Source organism: Mandrillus leucophaeus, unplaced genomic scaffold, assembly GCF_000951045.1.
Source record: "Mandrillus leucophaeus isolate KB7577 unplaced genomic scaffold, Mleu.le_1.0 Scaffold334, whole genome shotgun sequence".
Classification (NCBI taxonomy): Eukaryota; Metazoa; Chordata; class Mammalia; order Primates; family Cercopithecidae; genus Mandrillus; species Mandrillus leucophaeus.
Window position 1 is genome coordinate 2493941 of NW_012103521.1, and position 18885 is coordinate 2512825.

General features: G+C 34.8%; 1 protein-coding gene across 1 annotated transcript in view; it reads right to left on the reverse strand.

Moving 5' to 3' along the window:
* TMTC2 (transmembrane and tetratricopeptide repeat containing 2) overlaps positions 1 to 18885 on the reverse strand; it is a 489459-nt gene that overhangs the window by 135752 nt on the left and 334822 nt on the right. Inside the window, exon 8 of the mRNA XM_011988660.1 lies at positions 10988 to 11109. Coding sequence (XP_011844050.1) covers positions 10988 to 11109 — 122 coding nt within the window. The remainder of the gene's footprint in view (positions 1 to 10987; positions 11110 to 18885) is intronic.

Genomic DNA, 18885 nt, shown 5'->3' on the forward strand with positions numbered 1-18885 from the left:
CTCGAGCCAAAGCAATGGATTTCAACTTAATCCTTTACTTCTGCTGATGTAACCTCTTTGAGGTATACAAGGAAATTTTACAACATAAGGTCATAGGCTTCTGATCAAGTAATTTTCTGCTTTAAGTGAGTAAATTTCTGATTCAAGCAGACAGAAAGTCTATTCCTCTTCTCGCTATTGCTATTTCATCTCAAAAGATGAGAAATAGAAAAACCTATAAAATAGATGATATCTTCAGGTTTCATTTTTCAGGGACAAAAATTTCTTGGTGATGTTACATCTAAAAACCACACCACTTATTTCTCCATTATATGACATCATTATATGTGGCTTTATACAATAATCAGTGCCCAATGTAAACTCTATGCCATACAGCCAATGTCAAACTGACCAGAGTCCTACTTACACGAGTCATTCTGCATATTGAGGTCCTCTACCACAAGTATTGTTATTACCATGCAGACTGAATTATAGTATATGCTCAAGAATGTACCTCATCCTGTCACTTTTGACAAAGAGCCTCAATTATGTTGTAGAAATGAGAGTCCTGCAATTTTAAGCCTTTTAAAAGAATTATGCCTTCCACTGTGAGAAGAAATCAATTACTAAGCAGGTAAATGCTCAGGTGCTCTGGCTCCAATCCAACATTCCACCGGTTAAATGTTTACCAGATAAAGGTCAAGCCAATTCAATCAGGTCTCCCATGCCCTTCACCCTCACCCCTTTCAGTGTGGAGTATCATAATGGCTCCTTCAAAACTTCACATTTGAGGAAAACTATATACATCACATTTAAATTAAAAATTCAGCTGTAAACTCCACTATCACTATTTTCTGTCACATATACAAATACTTAAATCCTTTTTAGCAGTAGCAATGTTAAAATTCTTTTCATTTAAAAATATACACAGAAAATACATTTTCTTTTCAGAACTGTATTAGAAGAAAAATCTAAAAACTGAATGAAGGTTTCTTTTGAAAATGTTTTTACGCATTTTGAAGTCAGGCATTTATGTGCATGAGGTACCACATATGTATATTTTAGCATAATAGCCAAGAAGCTAAAGAGCAATTTTAAAGGGCCAATGTGGTGGCTCACAACTGTAATACCAGTGCCTTGGGGGATTCAAGAAAGGAGGACGGCTTGAGCCAAGGAGGTGTGGACCACTACACTCCAGCTCCAGTGACAGAGCAAGACCCTGTCTCAAAAACAAACAAAAACAAACAAAGCAAAGCAATGTAAATAGTACTGCTTTCAGAAAACAGGAGGGAGCCATCTCACAAAACAATCCACCTTATACGTAATATTTAATTATTCATAATGTGAAGAAAATAACAGATGAGGATTTATTCAATGTATCAAGGGATAGATGAAATGAATAAGACGCTCAGAACTTGGGGAAAATGTGAAGCTGACCCCAGAATTAACTGTGTTTGAAGCAAATATAATTTTACTAAAAACTAAGGATACACTATATAGCTCTGCAGGCTTCATGTTTTAGGTTGCTGAGCCTCATGGGCCTCAGATATAATACATAAGGTAAACATAAGGGGAAATCACAAAAACCTTATGAACTTGTGAACATGTTCATGGCCAGGAAGGTTTTGAACCTATTTACGAGTCTGCGAAAATGAAGACTTTCACATCTCAGAACAGATGTGGCATCGTTTATGTGCATGTGAGTGAGAGTGTGTGTGTGTGTGTGTATCCAAATGCCATAAGGAAAAAATACAACTTCCTTTTGTAAAAGCATTGGCCCAACTACTTGAGAAGAAATATGTTTGTTTCTAAAAATGCATATTGTCTATACCATCACTCCTAAGAGTAAACATAGGCTTAGACCAGATGCTGTTTTAACAAGGAGTGATACTCAAATGTTCTACTTGATATATTAGAGAAAAATTATCAAGCAAGGAGAACATAAAGCATAAATTAAAAACAGTTTAACTCATGTTAAACTGGTTTTATGCTTTATGATGTGATAGGAGAGTCAATATGATGCAGCAGAAAGAATAACAAGCTGGAAGCTATGAAGTCAAGTATCATAGAGTATCCATGGGGCTTATTTAACAAATGAAAGCTGTAAAATGGGGGGCGGGGGCTGGAATCTTCCAAGTGGTATGGGATCATGTGCTTATAATAAAAATTAAAGGGTAAGGTAATACAATGAATGTACCTACATAATTGTGCTTTCTGAAACAAAAACGATTTCCACCAGTCACTAGTATGGTAGACTGACTTTTATTGTGAATTTCACCGAAATAAAATACATGGAGGCCAAGGGAATGCTGTTAGTCTTTGCATCACCACTGCTTATTAGACAGAAGAGATAGAGTTCAGGCTCAACAAAAATGTGTATCCAATACAAGTTTTTATAAAGGACTGCTTTTTTTTTTTTTTTTTTTTTTGGAAGAAAGCCAAGCTATATTTAAGAAGCATGCCACTTCTCCATCTATATGCCTCCAGTAACATGGGATATCAGAGTACTAGGGATTATGAGGGCTTGAGCCAGCTGGCTATTTAAATTGCATTAAATGACGATGACAGATCAAATACAGAAACCAAATAGACAAGTTAAATAACAACAACAAAATGTGTGAGACGGGCACGGTGGCTCACGCGTGTTGTAATCCTAGCATTTTGGGAGGCCGAGGTGGGCAGATGACTTGAGTCCAGCCTGGCCAACATAGCGGAACCACGGCTCTATTAAAATTAGCCGGGCATGGTAGTGGACACCTGTAGTCCCAGCTACTTCAGAGGATGAAGCATGAGAATTGCTCGAACTCAACAGGTGGAGGTTCCAGTGAGCCAAGATCGTGCCACTGCACTCCAGCCTGGGGCGATAGAGCGAGACCCTGTCCCAGAAAAATATAAAAAATAAAATTAAAACAATTTTTAAACTGCGTGGACCCCTGGGGAGTTATTAAAAAAATTACAAGTGGGCTTAGCTAGCAGGAACAGAAACAGGGGTAGAGGGCAAATGTGATGAGAAATGAGGTCAACCCCAAATGGCTGATTAGCACCTAAGCAACCTGTTAGAAGCATCCTGCTCACAGCACCCCCTGGACCCAAGCATCCTGTCTGCAAGCATTCAGCCTAAAGCAGCACAACCTTATAAAACTCCCCTCCAGCCCCTGCCTCTTTGCAAACAGCAGACAGCCTTTCCTCCGCTGTCTTGCCCATTGCTCCCTTGCAATGTATCTCCCCCATTTCTCTAAATAAACCTGTCTTTCTAAACTTTCTTAATGTCTTGGTAAATTCCTTTACTACCCGCACGCCAGCCTCAGAGAGTCATTGACTGTGACAAAATGTAAGTTAACTTAAAAGCAATACACAATTGACCCTTGAACAATGTGAGGGTTAGAGGGACCAACCCTCATGCCGGTGAAAATGTACATATAACTTTTGACTCCTCCAAAACTTAACTACTAATAGCCTGTGTTTGTGCGCATAAATTTTGATAAATTTTAACTTTGTATAATAGACTTGTGTATATCTTATGGTAGTAAATGATGGACTAGTATTTCCATATATTTTATGTATTTATGACACATCTAACTTTATAAAAAGTTATTCAATATATCTAGGCTATGAAGTTTGTCTGCATGTTTTTTTAAATTGTTGCAAATCTCCAAATAATTTTCCAACGTATTTATTGAAAAGAAAACTGTGTATAAGTAGACTTGCACAGTTCAAACTTGTGTTGTTCAAGGGTCAACAAATCTTATTTATTTCTAAATAAATAAGCAAAAAGCTGGCCCAGCGCGGTGGCTCACGCCTATAACCCCAGCACTTTGGGAGGCCGAGGCGGGCGGATCACGAGGTCAGGAGTTCAAGACCAGCCTGGCCAATATGGTGAAACCCTGTCTCCACTAAAAATACAAAAAGTAGCCAGGCATGGTGGCACGCACCTGTAGTCCCAGGTACTCGGGGGGCTGAGGCAGAAGAATGGATTGAACCCGGGAGGTGGAGGTTGCAGTGAGCTGAGATCGTGCCACTGCACTCCAGCCTGGGCGACAGAGTGAGACTCTGTCTCAAAAATAAATAAATAAATAAATAAATAAATAAATAAAGTTAACTTTTCCAGCAAAGCAGCACATATATGTAGATATAGCTGAAATTGTCTCATGTGGCCTTTAATGCCAAAGAATTTGAGTATTTTAATTTGTATTGCTCCTGAGACTATCAGGCAAAAGAAATAGCTCTAATGATGATTTCTACTAAGTGACATACAAAAGTAGAATAAAAGCCTGATACAATTTGGAGATTCCTGCGTCACTTAGTGACGGCAAGTAGAATAATCATAAGACTGATACTAGAAAACAGATGCATATTTGGAGTAGAAGGAAGATCCTTAAAAATGAACTATCAGATTCATTATGCTTCAGAGTAAAAATAATACAATAACTCTATTAGCCCCGAACTGATAAATCAAAAAGTTTAGGTACAACAACTTCATATAAAGGCTTAGATGAATATATTATAGTGATTAAACTTCCTTCTATATTTTCACCCAATATTTCAGTAGCATGATATATGTGACATTATGCCTTCCCTTTTTCATAGAATAAATTTAGCAACTTGACTTTTATATATCCATAATAATTATTCAATCAGATTAACAGGAAAAATTACCGTTTGTTCTCAACTAGCTCCAATCAAAACATGTCTATGAAGCAATTATAATAAACAAACAAACAAAAAAAACCAACCCAAATATTGGTCAGCTCCCAAAATGGAAGTAACTCTTCTCTGGAGAGGGTCAAATGAATGAAAAGAAGTCTTAGCTCTAAACAATAATAGCAAAAGGTCCATGGAAACACACTGTATTACATTTCCAGATAAACTACACTGACACCATTTTAGCCTGGGGCATGGGGCTTTTCTGTGGAACCTCCAGTACTTCCACAACTGGAGTTTTATGTAGCCTAATTAACTTTGGCTAGACACAGAAGTCTGGCTCAGCGCTCTCAGGCCGTAGCCAAAATAAAGGTTTTCTGTATCAAGAATTACTGTCAGAGTCTCCAGTATCCTTCCTTCTCTCCTACTAACCTGAATCTGGAAAATAAGCTAACAGCCAAGTAACTTTTACTACAATTTAAGTCAACATTAATTTTATTGGCTCACAAAACTGAAAAATATTTGGCTTAAATAAAAAGGACAAAAAGAAAGGAAGACAAAAAATCAAAGTAAGCATGTGCGCACAACTATAGAACCCACGCAACCTTAGAAACAACTATAAAACCATTTGAAATACCATTTTAATGGAAATGCTATTCCTTCTTTTCTCTCTTAACGCATGCCCAATTTTAAATTCATGGCATTTGCCCTAGGTAACAAAGTTCAAACAAGGAATAAATCACAATTTTAAGCAGAGCAATTCAAACTTATCTCGTGTTTAGTATTTTAATTGGACATGACATTGGTATGAAATTTCCATGTATTTTAAAGAGATGTCACTGGAGCCCAACTATATTTAAACATGGAGGCTACAATGGCTCTAACACAAAACTGTTCTCCAGGATACCCTGAAACGTTTGTATTAGAAGTATAATGTAGGATCTAAAAGTGTCAGTAGCCTAAAACTGAAGTCTTATGTTCATGACCTATCATGCTTAATAATAAAATTCTGTTTAACCACTCAAATTCAACTAGTATCCAAAGGTAGTTTCTAAAAATAAGTTCTAAAAAGAGGATGGGGAATAAGTAGTTACTGAGTAACTAAGTTAAGTTGTAACTCACTAAGTAACTAAGTAGTCAAGTTACTTTTCCAATCTCCAATCAGTTTAATCACAGATACCAAATGGGAAAAAAACTCCACACTTAAAATTATTTAATGTGGAGAGAAAATTAATGACACTCAGTTCAGAAAACCTTGAAGTTCTATTCAGTTCTACTATTTAGTAGTGAAATGACTTCTGGGGATGTTCCTCAAACCTTTGAAGCTCAGATTCTTCGTAAATAAAAACAGGATAATACTCCCTAAGCGTTGTTATCAAGTTTCTCTTAAATAACACATGTCAAGCACAGGCACTGAAGAGATGCACACCTCTCTTGTGCCCACCTACCCATCTAGGATTTTTGGAAGATTACTCTATAATCATGCTACCCTCATTCATTTTTTTTTTTTTTTTTTCCAGCACAGATCACTGAGGATTAAAGCAATGCCTAGCTTGAAGGAATAAGTATCAATACATGTGTTGACCAAATGAAGGGATTAATGAGGGAGTGAGTATCGGCGGGAGGGGGAGAACAAAAACATTAAAAGCCATGTCCCCAGCTCTTAAATGACTTATAAAGGAAAAGGCACATGGGTACAGGGATAGTAACTAATACATTGAAATGCCAGATACTGAAGAAATAAAAAGTAAAGACTCACTCCCTGCCCCATATCTAGTGTCAAAAGACAGACACATACTTATGTGTCATTCTATTTGGAAGTGCCATATTATGAAGATACTGAGACTGGTACTAATGAAGTATAGAGAAAAAACAAAACAAAAAAAATAACTGCTTAAGAAAGGCAAGACTTCACAGAAGAAATAAAATTTGAACAGGCAAAGAGAGGAAAAGGACATTTTTGGCAGAGAAATAAAAGAGGATTTGATCTATAGAATGTGCCAAAGCATTCTGGGAAACCTTAAATCCGTTTGAACTTTTCTAAAGTCTGTAAATATTACACAAATTCTTAAAGAAAAACTTTTTTAAAAGTACTGAATCATTCTATTGACTATAATAAAAGTACTAATAATCAACTTTTTCTAACATATCTTATAACTCTTACATAAAAGCCTACTCTACAGTCTAAGCCTAATATAGTTGCATTTCATTTCTACATATTTTGCCGTCGGTCAGTTTTGATGAAAGAGTGAAAACACCACTCAATTTCTATTCCTCTTCTCTTGAGACTAGCAGCCAATTCCATTTTACAATATATTTAAAGCATTCAGAAGTCAAAATGTGTGGTATTTTCTACCTTTCCAAATTCGATGTTAAGCCAGTGGGCTGTTACCAGGCCAAGAAACCCCAAATTAGACAAAAGCTATCCATAGGGATCAGAAATTTGCCAAATGTCATAATTTAGAAAGAAGCTGTTAAAGATGGTTGTGGGGTTTTGGCACTGTGAATTTAAGCCATTCCATAATAGGGTTTGTATTTCATCTAATCAGCAAGTCGGAAACTATAAAAGTCTTGGTGGGGGGGATTAAAAATTTGGATTGTAGTATAGGAGTCTTTCCTTTCCTTCCATATGGTTCAGTAAATTAAAACTTCTAAATCTTAAAAAAAAAAAAAAAAAAAAGCCTCCTGAAAAGAATAAAACAGCCTTTAAAATCATATTTTTGGTACAGGAAGCCTAAGTATTCAGGCTTGAGAATTTTTTTTAGAAAGGTCACATGGTTTCTATATCTAGTACCATGGTCTAAGCATATACAGAATCACGGAAATTTAAGTTTATTTATTTATTTTCTTTTCTTTTTTTTTTTTTGGTGGGCTAGAGGCGGGTGGGCAATGAATCAAACATCTGAAACTTTTAGATTTTTTTTTGAAGGTGGTCATTTATCAATTTAGCTTAGGTATATTAATTTAACACTTATGTGGAGTTGTATGAATCACCACACATCACACAGAATCATCGGTACAGAAATGGGAAAAGGTTTTCATAGGGTAAAACAACTTTTCTCAGGTGATTAAACTAGAAGTTTATGTAAATAGCAGAAATAGTGACTGTAATCTTCAATTCTTAGTTATTGTTCTTTCCCTTCCTTTGTTCTTTTTCTGTCATTTGGACCACATATTGATTTCTTTCATAATTTCCTCTTTTACATTCTTTTATGTCCTGATTTTTCGTTCACATATATGAAGATTTCATTACCTTCATTCTCCTGTCCTCCAAAGGAAAATCATGTTGCTATCATATCTTTAAATTCTATAAGCTCTTTCTTGCTTTTCTTGGTTTCTTTTTTTCATGGCATCCTGCTTCATAAAATGCTATAAGTTTCTATCTCTACGGATTATTATTTTTTAAAGATTTCTTCTGTTTCCGTAGATTTCCTTCTCCTAATAATTTGTTTTAGTTCCAATCTTTTTAATTTGTGTCTTTCCTGATATGATTGATGATTCTTGGTTGCCCGTTGATGTTTAAGAATGAGTTAATTAATAAAAAGCTGAATCGAGTTCCTAAGGCATAGATATGCATTCTAGATGGAATAGATTCACTGTGTTGTGTCTGGTTTGGGAGTCAGTCATTTACAGGGGACCTCTAAATGTAGGTTTTTGAAAACCTCTTCTCTACTGTGATTTAGTTTCTCTAGATCTGAATTCAACAATTTCTTGAGAGGTAAGGTGTCAGCGAAAAGGGTGGGCTGGAGGAAAGGGGGAAAACCCTGTGTTGCTGGTATTCTGCATGGGATAGGGCGGGGGTATTAAGGATCTGAGCACTCCATGGCAAGACCCTCAGTCAGTCCTCTTTTCACTCCCCTCCTCATTCTGCCTTCAACTGTGTAAGCTGTTCTTGAATCCTGAACTTCTCTTTATTTACTTGTTCTACCTCTTAAAGGCCCCTTTCCCTTGCCTTGAAGGCAGGTGCCTAGTTGCTGGCATTTGTGGACAAAGGGGAGAGACCTGACTACTCCATTCATTGGCTGCAATTTACTACCTCATTTTATGTCCCTTAACTCACTCTTTTCTGTGTCAGCTGCCTCCATGTCTTGAGCCTCTCCAGGTTTCTTTGACGTAAGCCAGATTTCTTTTCATTGTTATCCCATTCCAAAGTTTATTTAGATTTTCATTTGCTTCTCTCAGGCAAGTCAGTTATAATACTTCCAATTGCTTTCTGAGTTGCAAAAATCAGCTGTAATCTCTTATCTATTGAAATCTCTCTTCCCAATCCTATTGTTCCTGTATACTATTCCCTTAATATTTTATTCATTAAAAGCTTAGTCTGATTTGCCCATATGATCACCAATTTCTTTGCCCAGTACTTTTTATGTACCTCACTCCATCATTCCTTATAGATTTGTGTTTTTTGAAGAACATCTCCAGTAACTTCTTCAGCAAAATGTTTTAGTAGACTAAATTTTATTTAATTTATTGGCTTGGGAATTCCAGGGTCATGTAAGTAAATTCAAAACCCAAAGCTTGGTAAAGGAAGGACAGGAGCAACAAATTCCCAGCAGATACTTTGTTCACTTTCCATAGAGATCCCATTCTGAGATAGGCAAACATTCACGCTGCCTTACACTTGTAGACAAACTTACATTGTCCTTTCAACTGCAGGTATGAATTTCCCTGCCTTATTTAGGCATTTAATTCCTGCTTTTCCATTGGCCCAAAGCGTTGTTTCCTATTCTAGAAATAATGAAAACAAGCAAACAAAAACCAACTTCTCACTGGTTTCCACAACCGACCAGTAAATAATCCCAGATGAGCTACAGGACCAGCCTGCTGTTCACTGCACTGGTATTCAGTTACCACTTCATTTCTAGCTCCTAGGAACTTCTCTTACTACTCATGCTCAGTTTAGTGTTAAAAACATACTTGTTATATTTTATTAAGCAGAGCTAAGTATTTTCAGTGGGATGTTTTCTGGTTACTTAGTCTACCAATATGACTTTTTAATTTTTTTTTTTTTGAGATGTAGTCTCACTCTGTTGCCCAGGGTGGAGTGTAGTGGCGTGATCTCGGCTCACTGCAACCTTGACCTTCTGGGTTCAAGCGAGTTGCCTGCCTCAGCCTCCTGAGTAGCTGGGATAGCAGGCACGCATTACCACACCTGGATAACTTTTGTATTTGTAGCAGAGACAGAGTTTCGCCGTGTGGCCAGGCTGGTCTTGAACTCCTGACCTCAGGTAATCTGCCAGCCTTAACCTCCTAAAGTGTTATATGATTTCTTGAAGAGTATTTTAGTGGTATTTTAGAATGGATACTTGACCATTTTAAGCGTTATCTACCATCTTCTGTGGAAAGTAAAATGTTACTATTTTCGAAGTAATACAAAAATACTTTTCAATGAATTCACTTAGGAATCATCTTCCTGATCACTTGCTCTATGTTTTTCTAATATTCATTTATGTTTATTAATATTGAAGAGAGATTAGGTACTATAACTAAAATAATACAGATATTTGATTCAGACTAGGACTGTAGCCTAGTTCTATCACTTATTGTCTACTTGAGCTCAGAAAACTTACTTAAACTTTTAAACTAATCACTACTGTGTAAAATAAATACATTATTATTACTTTGAAATATATGAAATTACCATTTTTATAGGTCATAGTGGTACAATACTAGTAATTTTTTATGCTCCATACTCATGTCACTTTCATGGAATGGTGACCTCCAAGGGCGCTTATCACATAGTAAGAGGCCATCGGATAGCCCTACTTCTCTTACAGAATGATTTCAATTAGAAGGAATTTCAGTACGCAGAATTTTATACAATGTTGGCTATTTACAATAATCAGATTTAGTTCTAAGTATAGCCAATTTGGGGCTAACACTGGTTTGCAGAATATAATATTTATGCAAATATCATTATTAGAACAAATTCATTAAGTAATTCCATATTTGGGATTCTCCATTTATATTTTTTTCCATTAAGTTACATCAAAGATCATGGCATCTCACATCTTTTCTGTTTGTTTTGTTTTTTTTAATTCTTTTAAAACTTTTCTATAGGTGCATAGTAGGTGTATATATTTACGGGATACAGGAGATGTTTTGATACAGGGATGATATGGACATCTCACATCTTATCTAGACCAAGATGTGAGATACAGACATCTCACATCTTATCTAGACCAAACCTCACAGGCAAAGTAACACATTTTTCTATATTTTCTGTACAGGGTTCTAACTTAGTATCACTACCATTACATCCCTAACAGCTGAGGTAACTGGCTCTCAAACAGTAACTCAAACCCCATCTATAGCAGTCTGCGTGGAGAAAACCAAGTTTTGAAGACCAAGGAAGGCAGTTACTCACTGTTAGAGCTAGCAGCTTCCCATAGGTGAGATGAGCAGGGATGTGGTCAGTCTTGGATCTCAGTGATTCCATATACCAATGCTCTGCTTCGGGGAGTTTGCTTAAACGCATATACGCTTCACCTGGAAAGAGAATTAATCATGAAGATCAAAGGGAGGATACAGCTTTCCACATTATTTGCAACAGCATCGTCGTCATCATCATATTGTGTGGAATTTCAGATGCTGTGGGAAGTATTTTCGTTCATGTTCTCGTCTGATTCCCAAAGAAGTCATCATGATTCCCATTTTGCAGATGAAAAATCATGTGCTTGGAAAATGAAGTAAAATGGCTCAAGTAAAAAATTTAGTAAGTAGTAAAGCTTTGATTTTTAACATAGAACATCTGATTCCCAGACATATGTCCTTTGTCATTTCTTTTCCTTTTTGAGAGCGATTGAGAGCTATATTTGTTCTTTATTCTTTTGTTCTTTTTTATTCACATTCATTTATTCCTTTAGAAATTCAAGTATTTATAGAATAACCAAGTGGAGAGCCTTATAAAGGAACTATAAGAAAAAAGTGTGAGATTCTATCCACAAAGGACTTACCTTTTTGAGAAAGAGTAATTGAAAGAGTTAAAAATATATTTAGATTAAACACTGCTGCTAATTTCCTTAAAGAAACTATTTGAATTTTATATGTTAATAAGTAAATTAAGGCCAGGCGAGGGGGCTCACGCCTGTAATCCCAGCACTTTGGAAGGCCAAGGCAGGCAGATAGCTTGAGTCTAGGAATTAGGGACCAGCCTGGGCAACATGGTGAAACTCCATCTCTGAAAACATTAGGTGGGCATGGTGTCATGTGCCTGTAGTCTCAGCTACTCAGGAGGCTGAGGCAGGAGGATCACCTGAGCCCGGGGAGATCAAGGCTACGGTGAGCCCTGATCGCACTACTGCACTCAAGCCTGGGCGAAAGAATGAGACACTCTCAAACAACGAAATTATTTTAATTAATTAAATAATTAAATTATTAATACAATTAATTCAGTAAATAAAATTTACCAGTTTCATTTGGAAAATCCAATAAACAGACAACAATGATCAAGTATGCCCAGCACTACATACAACATGAGTGTGAGGCATTTTGGCCATGAGTCATTACTCTCTAATAATATATATTTTATCTACCAAACAGCATTTTACTAACAGCCAAGCAGGATAAAAAGGTTGGAAATAAAGCCAAAAGTATACCAGCTGCCTGTGAATTATCATTCCCCTTTCCCTTATATGATTATATGGTAAACAAAATATTCAACTGATGCAAAAATTGTATTTTAAGATAATTTATATATTTAAGTTAAATACTGTAGTTTTACTAAGCACTGCAAATGCAGAGACACTACTCAGTTTCTGAGACCAAGCAGTAAACTGGTAACTTGCATTATTCTCCAGACAGACCTTTATATATAAGCATAAGTAATCATAATCATGATAGCTTTTTCTTTTAGAGGCGTAATCAGAGGCTTTTCGTAAATGAATTACCCACATTGGATGTACATTTTTTGCTTCAAAGGAAGAACTCATTCCCTTTGCTTTAATCATATTCAACTTGTATTACCATGGTATTGTAAATACAAATATGTTTGACAAAGTGAATTGGTTTGAGTCTCTTGATCTTTTGAATGCCCTTAGTTTTGCTGGATAGTGAAAAACATTGGTAACAAATAATACACAGTATGCACAAAAATATACATTTTTACCCACTCACACATATCGATGTTTCTCTAGTTCGATGAACAATCCTTAAACAATATTATCATCAAAATGATAGCTGAAAAATGTCTTTTTTCCCTCAAAGTTTAAAACATCTGCACTTAAGAAGTTGGTGCAATTATATGTCTAAGGAAAGACAAAAGAAATACTGAAGCAAAGATCAAAGACTAGAATAAAATACACAAAAATGCTGTAATTGTTAAAATGATAGATTATAAACTGATTTTTAAAAAATTTCCATAAATTTCTATAATAATTTTATTGTTTCTATTTTCATATCTTTATAAACACTAACACACTGTCAGATGGACTTTTTTTTTTTTGCCACATTGAACTAACAAATGTTTCCAAATAAAGCAAACAATAATTTTTCTTAGGAAAAGTGAATTGCTTTATATTAAAACAACACTATATAAAATTTATGTAACAGAAAAGATACACAAACCCTAAAATACTGAAAAATGTAAAGCAATTAATGATAAAACATATCCATATATTTATATCTTAAATTGATTATAAAGCCAGAAGGAATATGGGCCTAAATTACAGGTCCCATACGAAATCAACCTGAAATTAACTTTGGCTCTTCAAGTGCTTACAGGCCAGTGTAAAAAAGTTGTACAACCATTGCATTTAATATAGCTTCTACTTTTCATATAAAAATTTTACTGATTTTCAGAATAACAGTAGGTCTTCTGTACAGAAAAAGAGTATGAAGATAACCCCAATTCCAGAGCACTTTTGAAATAGAAATCTTTATTATTTTGTTAATATCTAAAAATTATTGCAGAAAGTATACTTGCTTTTTTTCCAAGTCAGAATTCTATCATTATTAAATTCTATTTTAAATAAAATATTATTAATTTGCTCAATAATTAATGACTGGTCCATTTTCTTCAGTAAGAACTCCTAAGCAACTTATTAATTTGTAAAGCTTGTGAGATAAGAAAATCTTAAAGGCCATAAATAAGTAATGTAATGTATCATGTATCTTGGCAAGTATATGAAAACTGATAAATAACTAGCCTACTCAGGTACTACTTATTACAACTTTGAAGAAATTCATGTAACCATTAATTGTGCCTTAATAATAACCATAATGACTATGATAATAATTGAGTGTTTACTATGGATTACAGTAGCGAGTTACAGGTGACAAATGTCTGACTTAAGTTCACCCACTCCTCTTACTCCACACATTTGGGCATGTAGAATTTGTTCTTACTTAGCCTCCCAAGTGACCTTAACACATTGCCCCACTCAACCATTACCAATTGATCGAAGTACATTTGCAAGATGAAACAGTTTTGCAATCTCCATATTAGTTGCTTTATAAATGTATCTCATTGCTTACCAAGGAATGTCACTATTTGGATTTCACAGATGGAAAAAATTGAGAAGCAGAGTGGCTAAATTATACACTCAAAATCATGAGTATGTAACATGGTAGAACTGCAGTTTAAACTCAGGATTACCTGACCTTAACACATTGCCTTCACTGGCTAATAGAAAATAGTCATAAACTTTCCAAATCCCCAGCTCAGGTGAGAATTATGCTCTCTGTTTCTCACTCAAAGAAAATTATTTTCTAGCTTGTGATACATCAGCCAGCCCATTCATTTCACTTTGCCTTGGGCTTATCTATTGAATTAAGAGAATAAGGAAGAGCAATGGTAATCTATGACTGACCTTTAAAAATGCTTTCTACGCATATGTAATTCAATTCTTAAGAGGGAAATATGTGACACTTTAGTTCTAAGTCTATAATATGTATTTTAGTTCTAAGGCTAACCTTAACACAAAAAGGGTGTATATAAGTGGTAATAAAATCAAGATGCAAAACCTAAAATGCAAAAAAAAAAACCAAAAAAAAATGATTGTGGATAACTTAAATGTTTTAAAAAAGGTAGCTCAATAAAGATTTAAGCAACAAACACTGTAAGAACAAGTACTTGCTATATCCCTGACACTGGCAAGGTTAAGAGCTTTACATTTCTCATTTCTAATCCTAGAAAGAGGTTGGAATACCCATTTTATGAATGAAGACAAAGGCTCAGGAATGATCAGTGACACGCACAAGGACAGTTAATAATCATATCCTAAAATGATTTAATGGCTTCTAAACCACGATTTTTTCCCATTGCATCAAGCTGCCTGCCATATAAAATTTATTATTTACTGAGTACCTACTAACATCTTAAATATATTATTTTCTACCTTTACATTATCCCGACACTGTTATTACCAATCTCATTTTACAAATGAACCGACTATGCTTCAGAGAGCTTAACAAACTTACTCAAGATATTTTTTTTTTTTTAACAGCAAATGTTAAATTCAGGATTTGGATTAGAGTTTTCTCTGGCTCGTTCCACTATACCATTCTACACAAATACTATACAAAGTATTCAGAAAGGGAATAAAATATTGAATAACTGCAAAAAGTACCATCAGTACATTTGGTATTAGAACACAGTGGTATACATGGGATCCTACAAGTGCTAAAATCATAAAAATTCCATAAAGGAAATGGCCACAGGAAAAGAAAGTTCAATAAATTCAATAAGGAAGGAAACGTAGACACTTGGTCAGGAATAGGACAGGAGATAAAGGTTAAGTCATATTCTCTGGTACTGTAATTTTTCTTAACTTACAATAATAGAAAAAAATGTTTATGGTGCCCAGGAGGAAAGAAACAACGGTGACTATTTTCCCTTCTCATTCTGTAAGAAATGACATAATAAAGGTACTTTCATAAGAATGAGAAGATATGCTGTGCGATGATAGAGTGATCAGGTTCATCACCTAGATTTATTTCCAATTCACTCACAGACAAAAGGAATTATTTGGATGTCTCCAGGCTGGCTTCAGGCAGGCATAAACCGTTTCAGATGTAGAACAAATAATGTCACACTCTCTCCCTAAAAAGCCCCAGGTCTAAATAACCCAGGCAAAGGCTAACTCCTTAAGGAAAGAATGTTGGGTTGCTGATGATGTAATAGTCTACATCTCACTGACTCTTATGTTTCAAATTACTGGACAGCTCCTGCTTGCAGATGAAGAATAGAGCATGTAGTGGGAATTATTATTAAGACTCAGTACAGATTTCCTAATTTTTAAAGAACCTTATGTGAAAAGTAATTATCCCTTCCTCAACTCCTACAGTAATTGTTAAATGCCTTTTTAAAAAACTCTTGAAAATATATCTTGCACATAAATCCAGGTTAACCAACATGAACAACGCATATGATGGTGTACATAAAGGTTAAGTAGATTATCATTTGTTGCTACTTACAATCTAGTGACGAAGAAATAATTTATCGGTGTTCCCCAAAGTTTGCTTGTAGGTGCAAATGAAACAAAAACAACAAAAACCTTTTGAAAAATATGGTATGTATGAATTTGATTTAATATGTGTTAAAAATGTGGTAACACAGACATCGTGCTACAGAATGAAGAAAAATATTAAGTGATACCTCAGATAGTAAGTGGCTGTGGGCAAAATTATGACACTGCTAGAGTGATGTGTACGTGACTGACATGCAGACAGCAACAAATTGCATACACCAACCTATAATTCAAAAAGTTATACAAGTTTTAGAACTGTCTTTATTAAAATGCTGCAAGACAAGCTCATGGGGGAAAAAGCCTATTTTTCTAAAGGACTCACACAAATTATAACCTTTTTTCCCCTAGTCTCTAAAGAACAGGGACACTTATAAAATGGTCCCAACTGATTTCTAGCAGGCTTCCAGCCCCTAATACACTGAAAGCATCTCATTGCCAGTACTGCTAATTTTAGGATGCTCTGCTGGAAAATCAGGCATTTTTATCTTAATCTACCTAATTTCTAGGCTCTCCAAGGAGTTTGAGAACTTAGCTGGTTGCTAAGGTATTCATTCCATTTTTAAGCAATGCTTATTTTCCTTCTAAGATATCAGGTTTATTTTTGGTGGTTTTAATAATGAATTTCTTTTTTATGTGTTGGTCATTTTTCTTTTAATGAGCACTTTTAGCAATTTTCAGGTTTGCTATGATAAGTTCCCTTTTATAGGTTACTTTTAATTTGTTCCTTAGGAACTAATTTGGCAATACAATTTTAAAATAAAATAAGTACACTTTAATTAATTGATTGATGAACTTGGTTTATCTACCTATTGCAATTATTCACAATTATGATCCAGCACTGAGTTATGAATTACATACCAAAATAACAAGATGGTTATAGAACATGAAGCAGATTTAACTCAAATAAGACTACCTCAAGACACGTCATAATCGAATTCCCAAAGGTCAAAGATAAAGAAAGGATTCTAAAAGCAGCAAGAGAAAAGAAACAAATAACATAGAGTGGAGTTCTAATATGTGAGGCAGCAGACTTCAGTGGAGGCTGGGAGTGGCATGACATATTTAAAGTGCTGAAGGGAAAAAAACATACACACAAAACGCTTGTATCCTAGAATAGTAGATCCAGTAAAAATATCATTCAAACATGAAGGAGAAATAGATTGTTCCAGACAAAAGCTGAGGGATTTAATCAATACCAGACTTGTCCTACAAGAAAAGCTAAAGGCGGTCCTTCAATCTAAATGAAAAGGACCTTTATAAGCAATAAGAAATCATTTGAAAGTACAAAATTCACTGGTAGTAGTAAGCACACAGAAAAACACAGAATTTTATAAAATTGCAATTGTGGTACATAATTAAGTAGTACATAATTACTCATATCTTGAGTGGAAAGACTGAAAAAGGAAGCAATCAAAACAAATAACTACAACAATCAAGACATGCACAGTATAAGACATAAACAGAAAGAATTAAAAGTTAAAAAACAGGAGAGTGAAATTTAAAGTGTAGGGTTATCATTCATTTTCTATTTTCTTGTTCATTAATTTTTTGCTCTCAGTGATAAGCTGTCATCAGTTTAAAATAATGGGTTATAAAATATTATTTGCAAGCTTCATTGTAACCTCAGACTAAAATCATATAAAAGATACACAAAAAATAAAAAGCAAGAAATTAAAATACACAACCAGAGAAAATCACCTTCACTAAAAGAAGACAGGAAGGAAGAAAAAAGACCACAAAATAACCAGCAAACAACAAAATGACAAGAGTAATTCCTTACTTATAAATAATAATATTGCATATAAATGGACTAAATTCTCCAATAAAAACAGGAGTGGCTGAATAAAAAAAAAACAAAACTCAACAATCTGTTGCATAAAAGCACACTTCACCTATAAAGACACACATAGACTGAAAATAAAGGGATGGAAAAAGATATTCCATGCAAATGGAAAGCAAAAAAGAGCAGGAGTAGCTATACTTACACCAGACAAAATAGATTTCAAGACAAAATCTATAAAAACAGACCAGGAGGGTCATTATATAAGGATATATGTATCAATTCAGCAAGAGGATATAACAATTGTAAATATATATGCACCCAACACTGGAGAACCCAGATATATAAACCATGTATTATTAGGGCTAGAGAGATAGACCCCAATACAATAATAGCTGAAGGCTTCAAACCTAATTTTCTGCATCGGGCAGACCATCCAGATAGAAAGTCAACAAAGAAAGACTGAACTTAATTTGTACTGTAGAGCAAATGAATCTAATAGACATTTACAGAACATTTCTTGCAAGGGTTGCTGAATACACATTTTTCACCGCAGCAAATGGATCATTTTCAAGAATAGACCACATATTATGCCACAAAGCAGTCTTAGAAAAACTAAAAAAACCCTGAAATTATATCAAGTATATTCTCTGATCACAATGGAATAAAACCAGAAATCAATAACAAGAGAAATTTTGAAAACTACATACACACATGGAAATTAAACACACATACCAAAACAGTATTTTAGATGGCTTGGTTTTGAATTCACATTTTGCCATTAATAGCTGTATGTTTTAGAAAAATGAGTGATTTCACAGGTCCTCAGTTTTATCATTTACAACATCAAGGGCTAACAATAAATAACTACATAATCCCCAAAATAGGATAATCATCTGTAGGTTCACCAGTGCTCAGATATTTATATATGTTCATTTCATAAAGAGGTAAAAATATCCTAGTTGGTTTAAAATATCCTGTCTCTTCGGGCAGATCACGAGGTCAGGAAATCGAGAC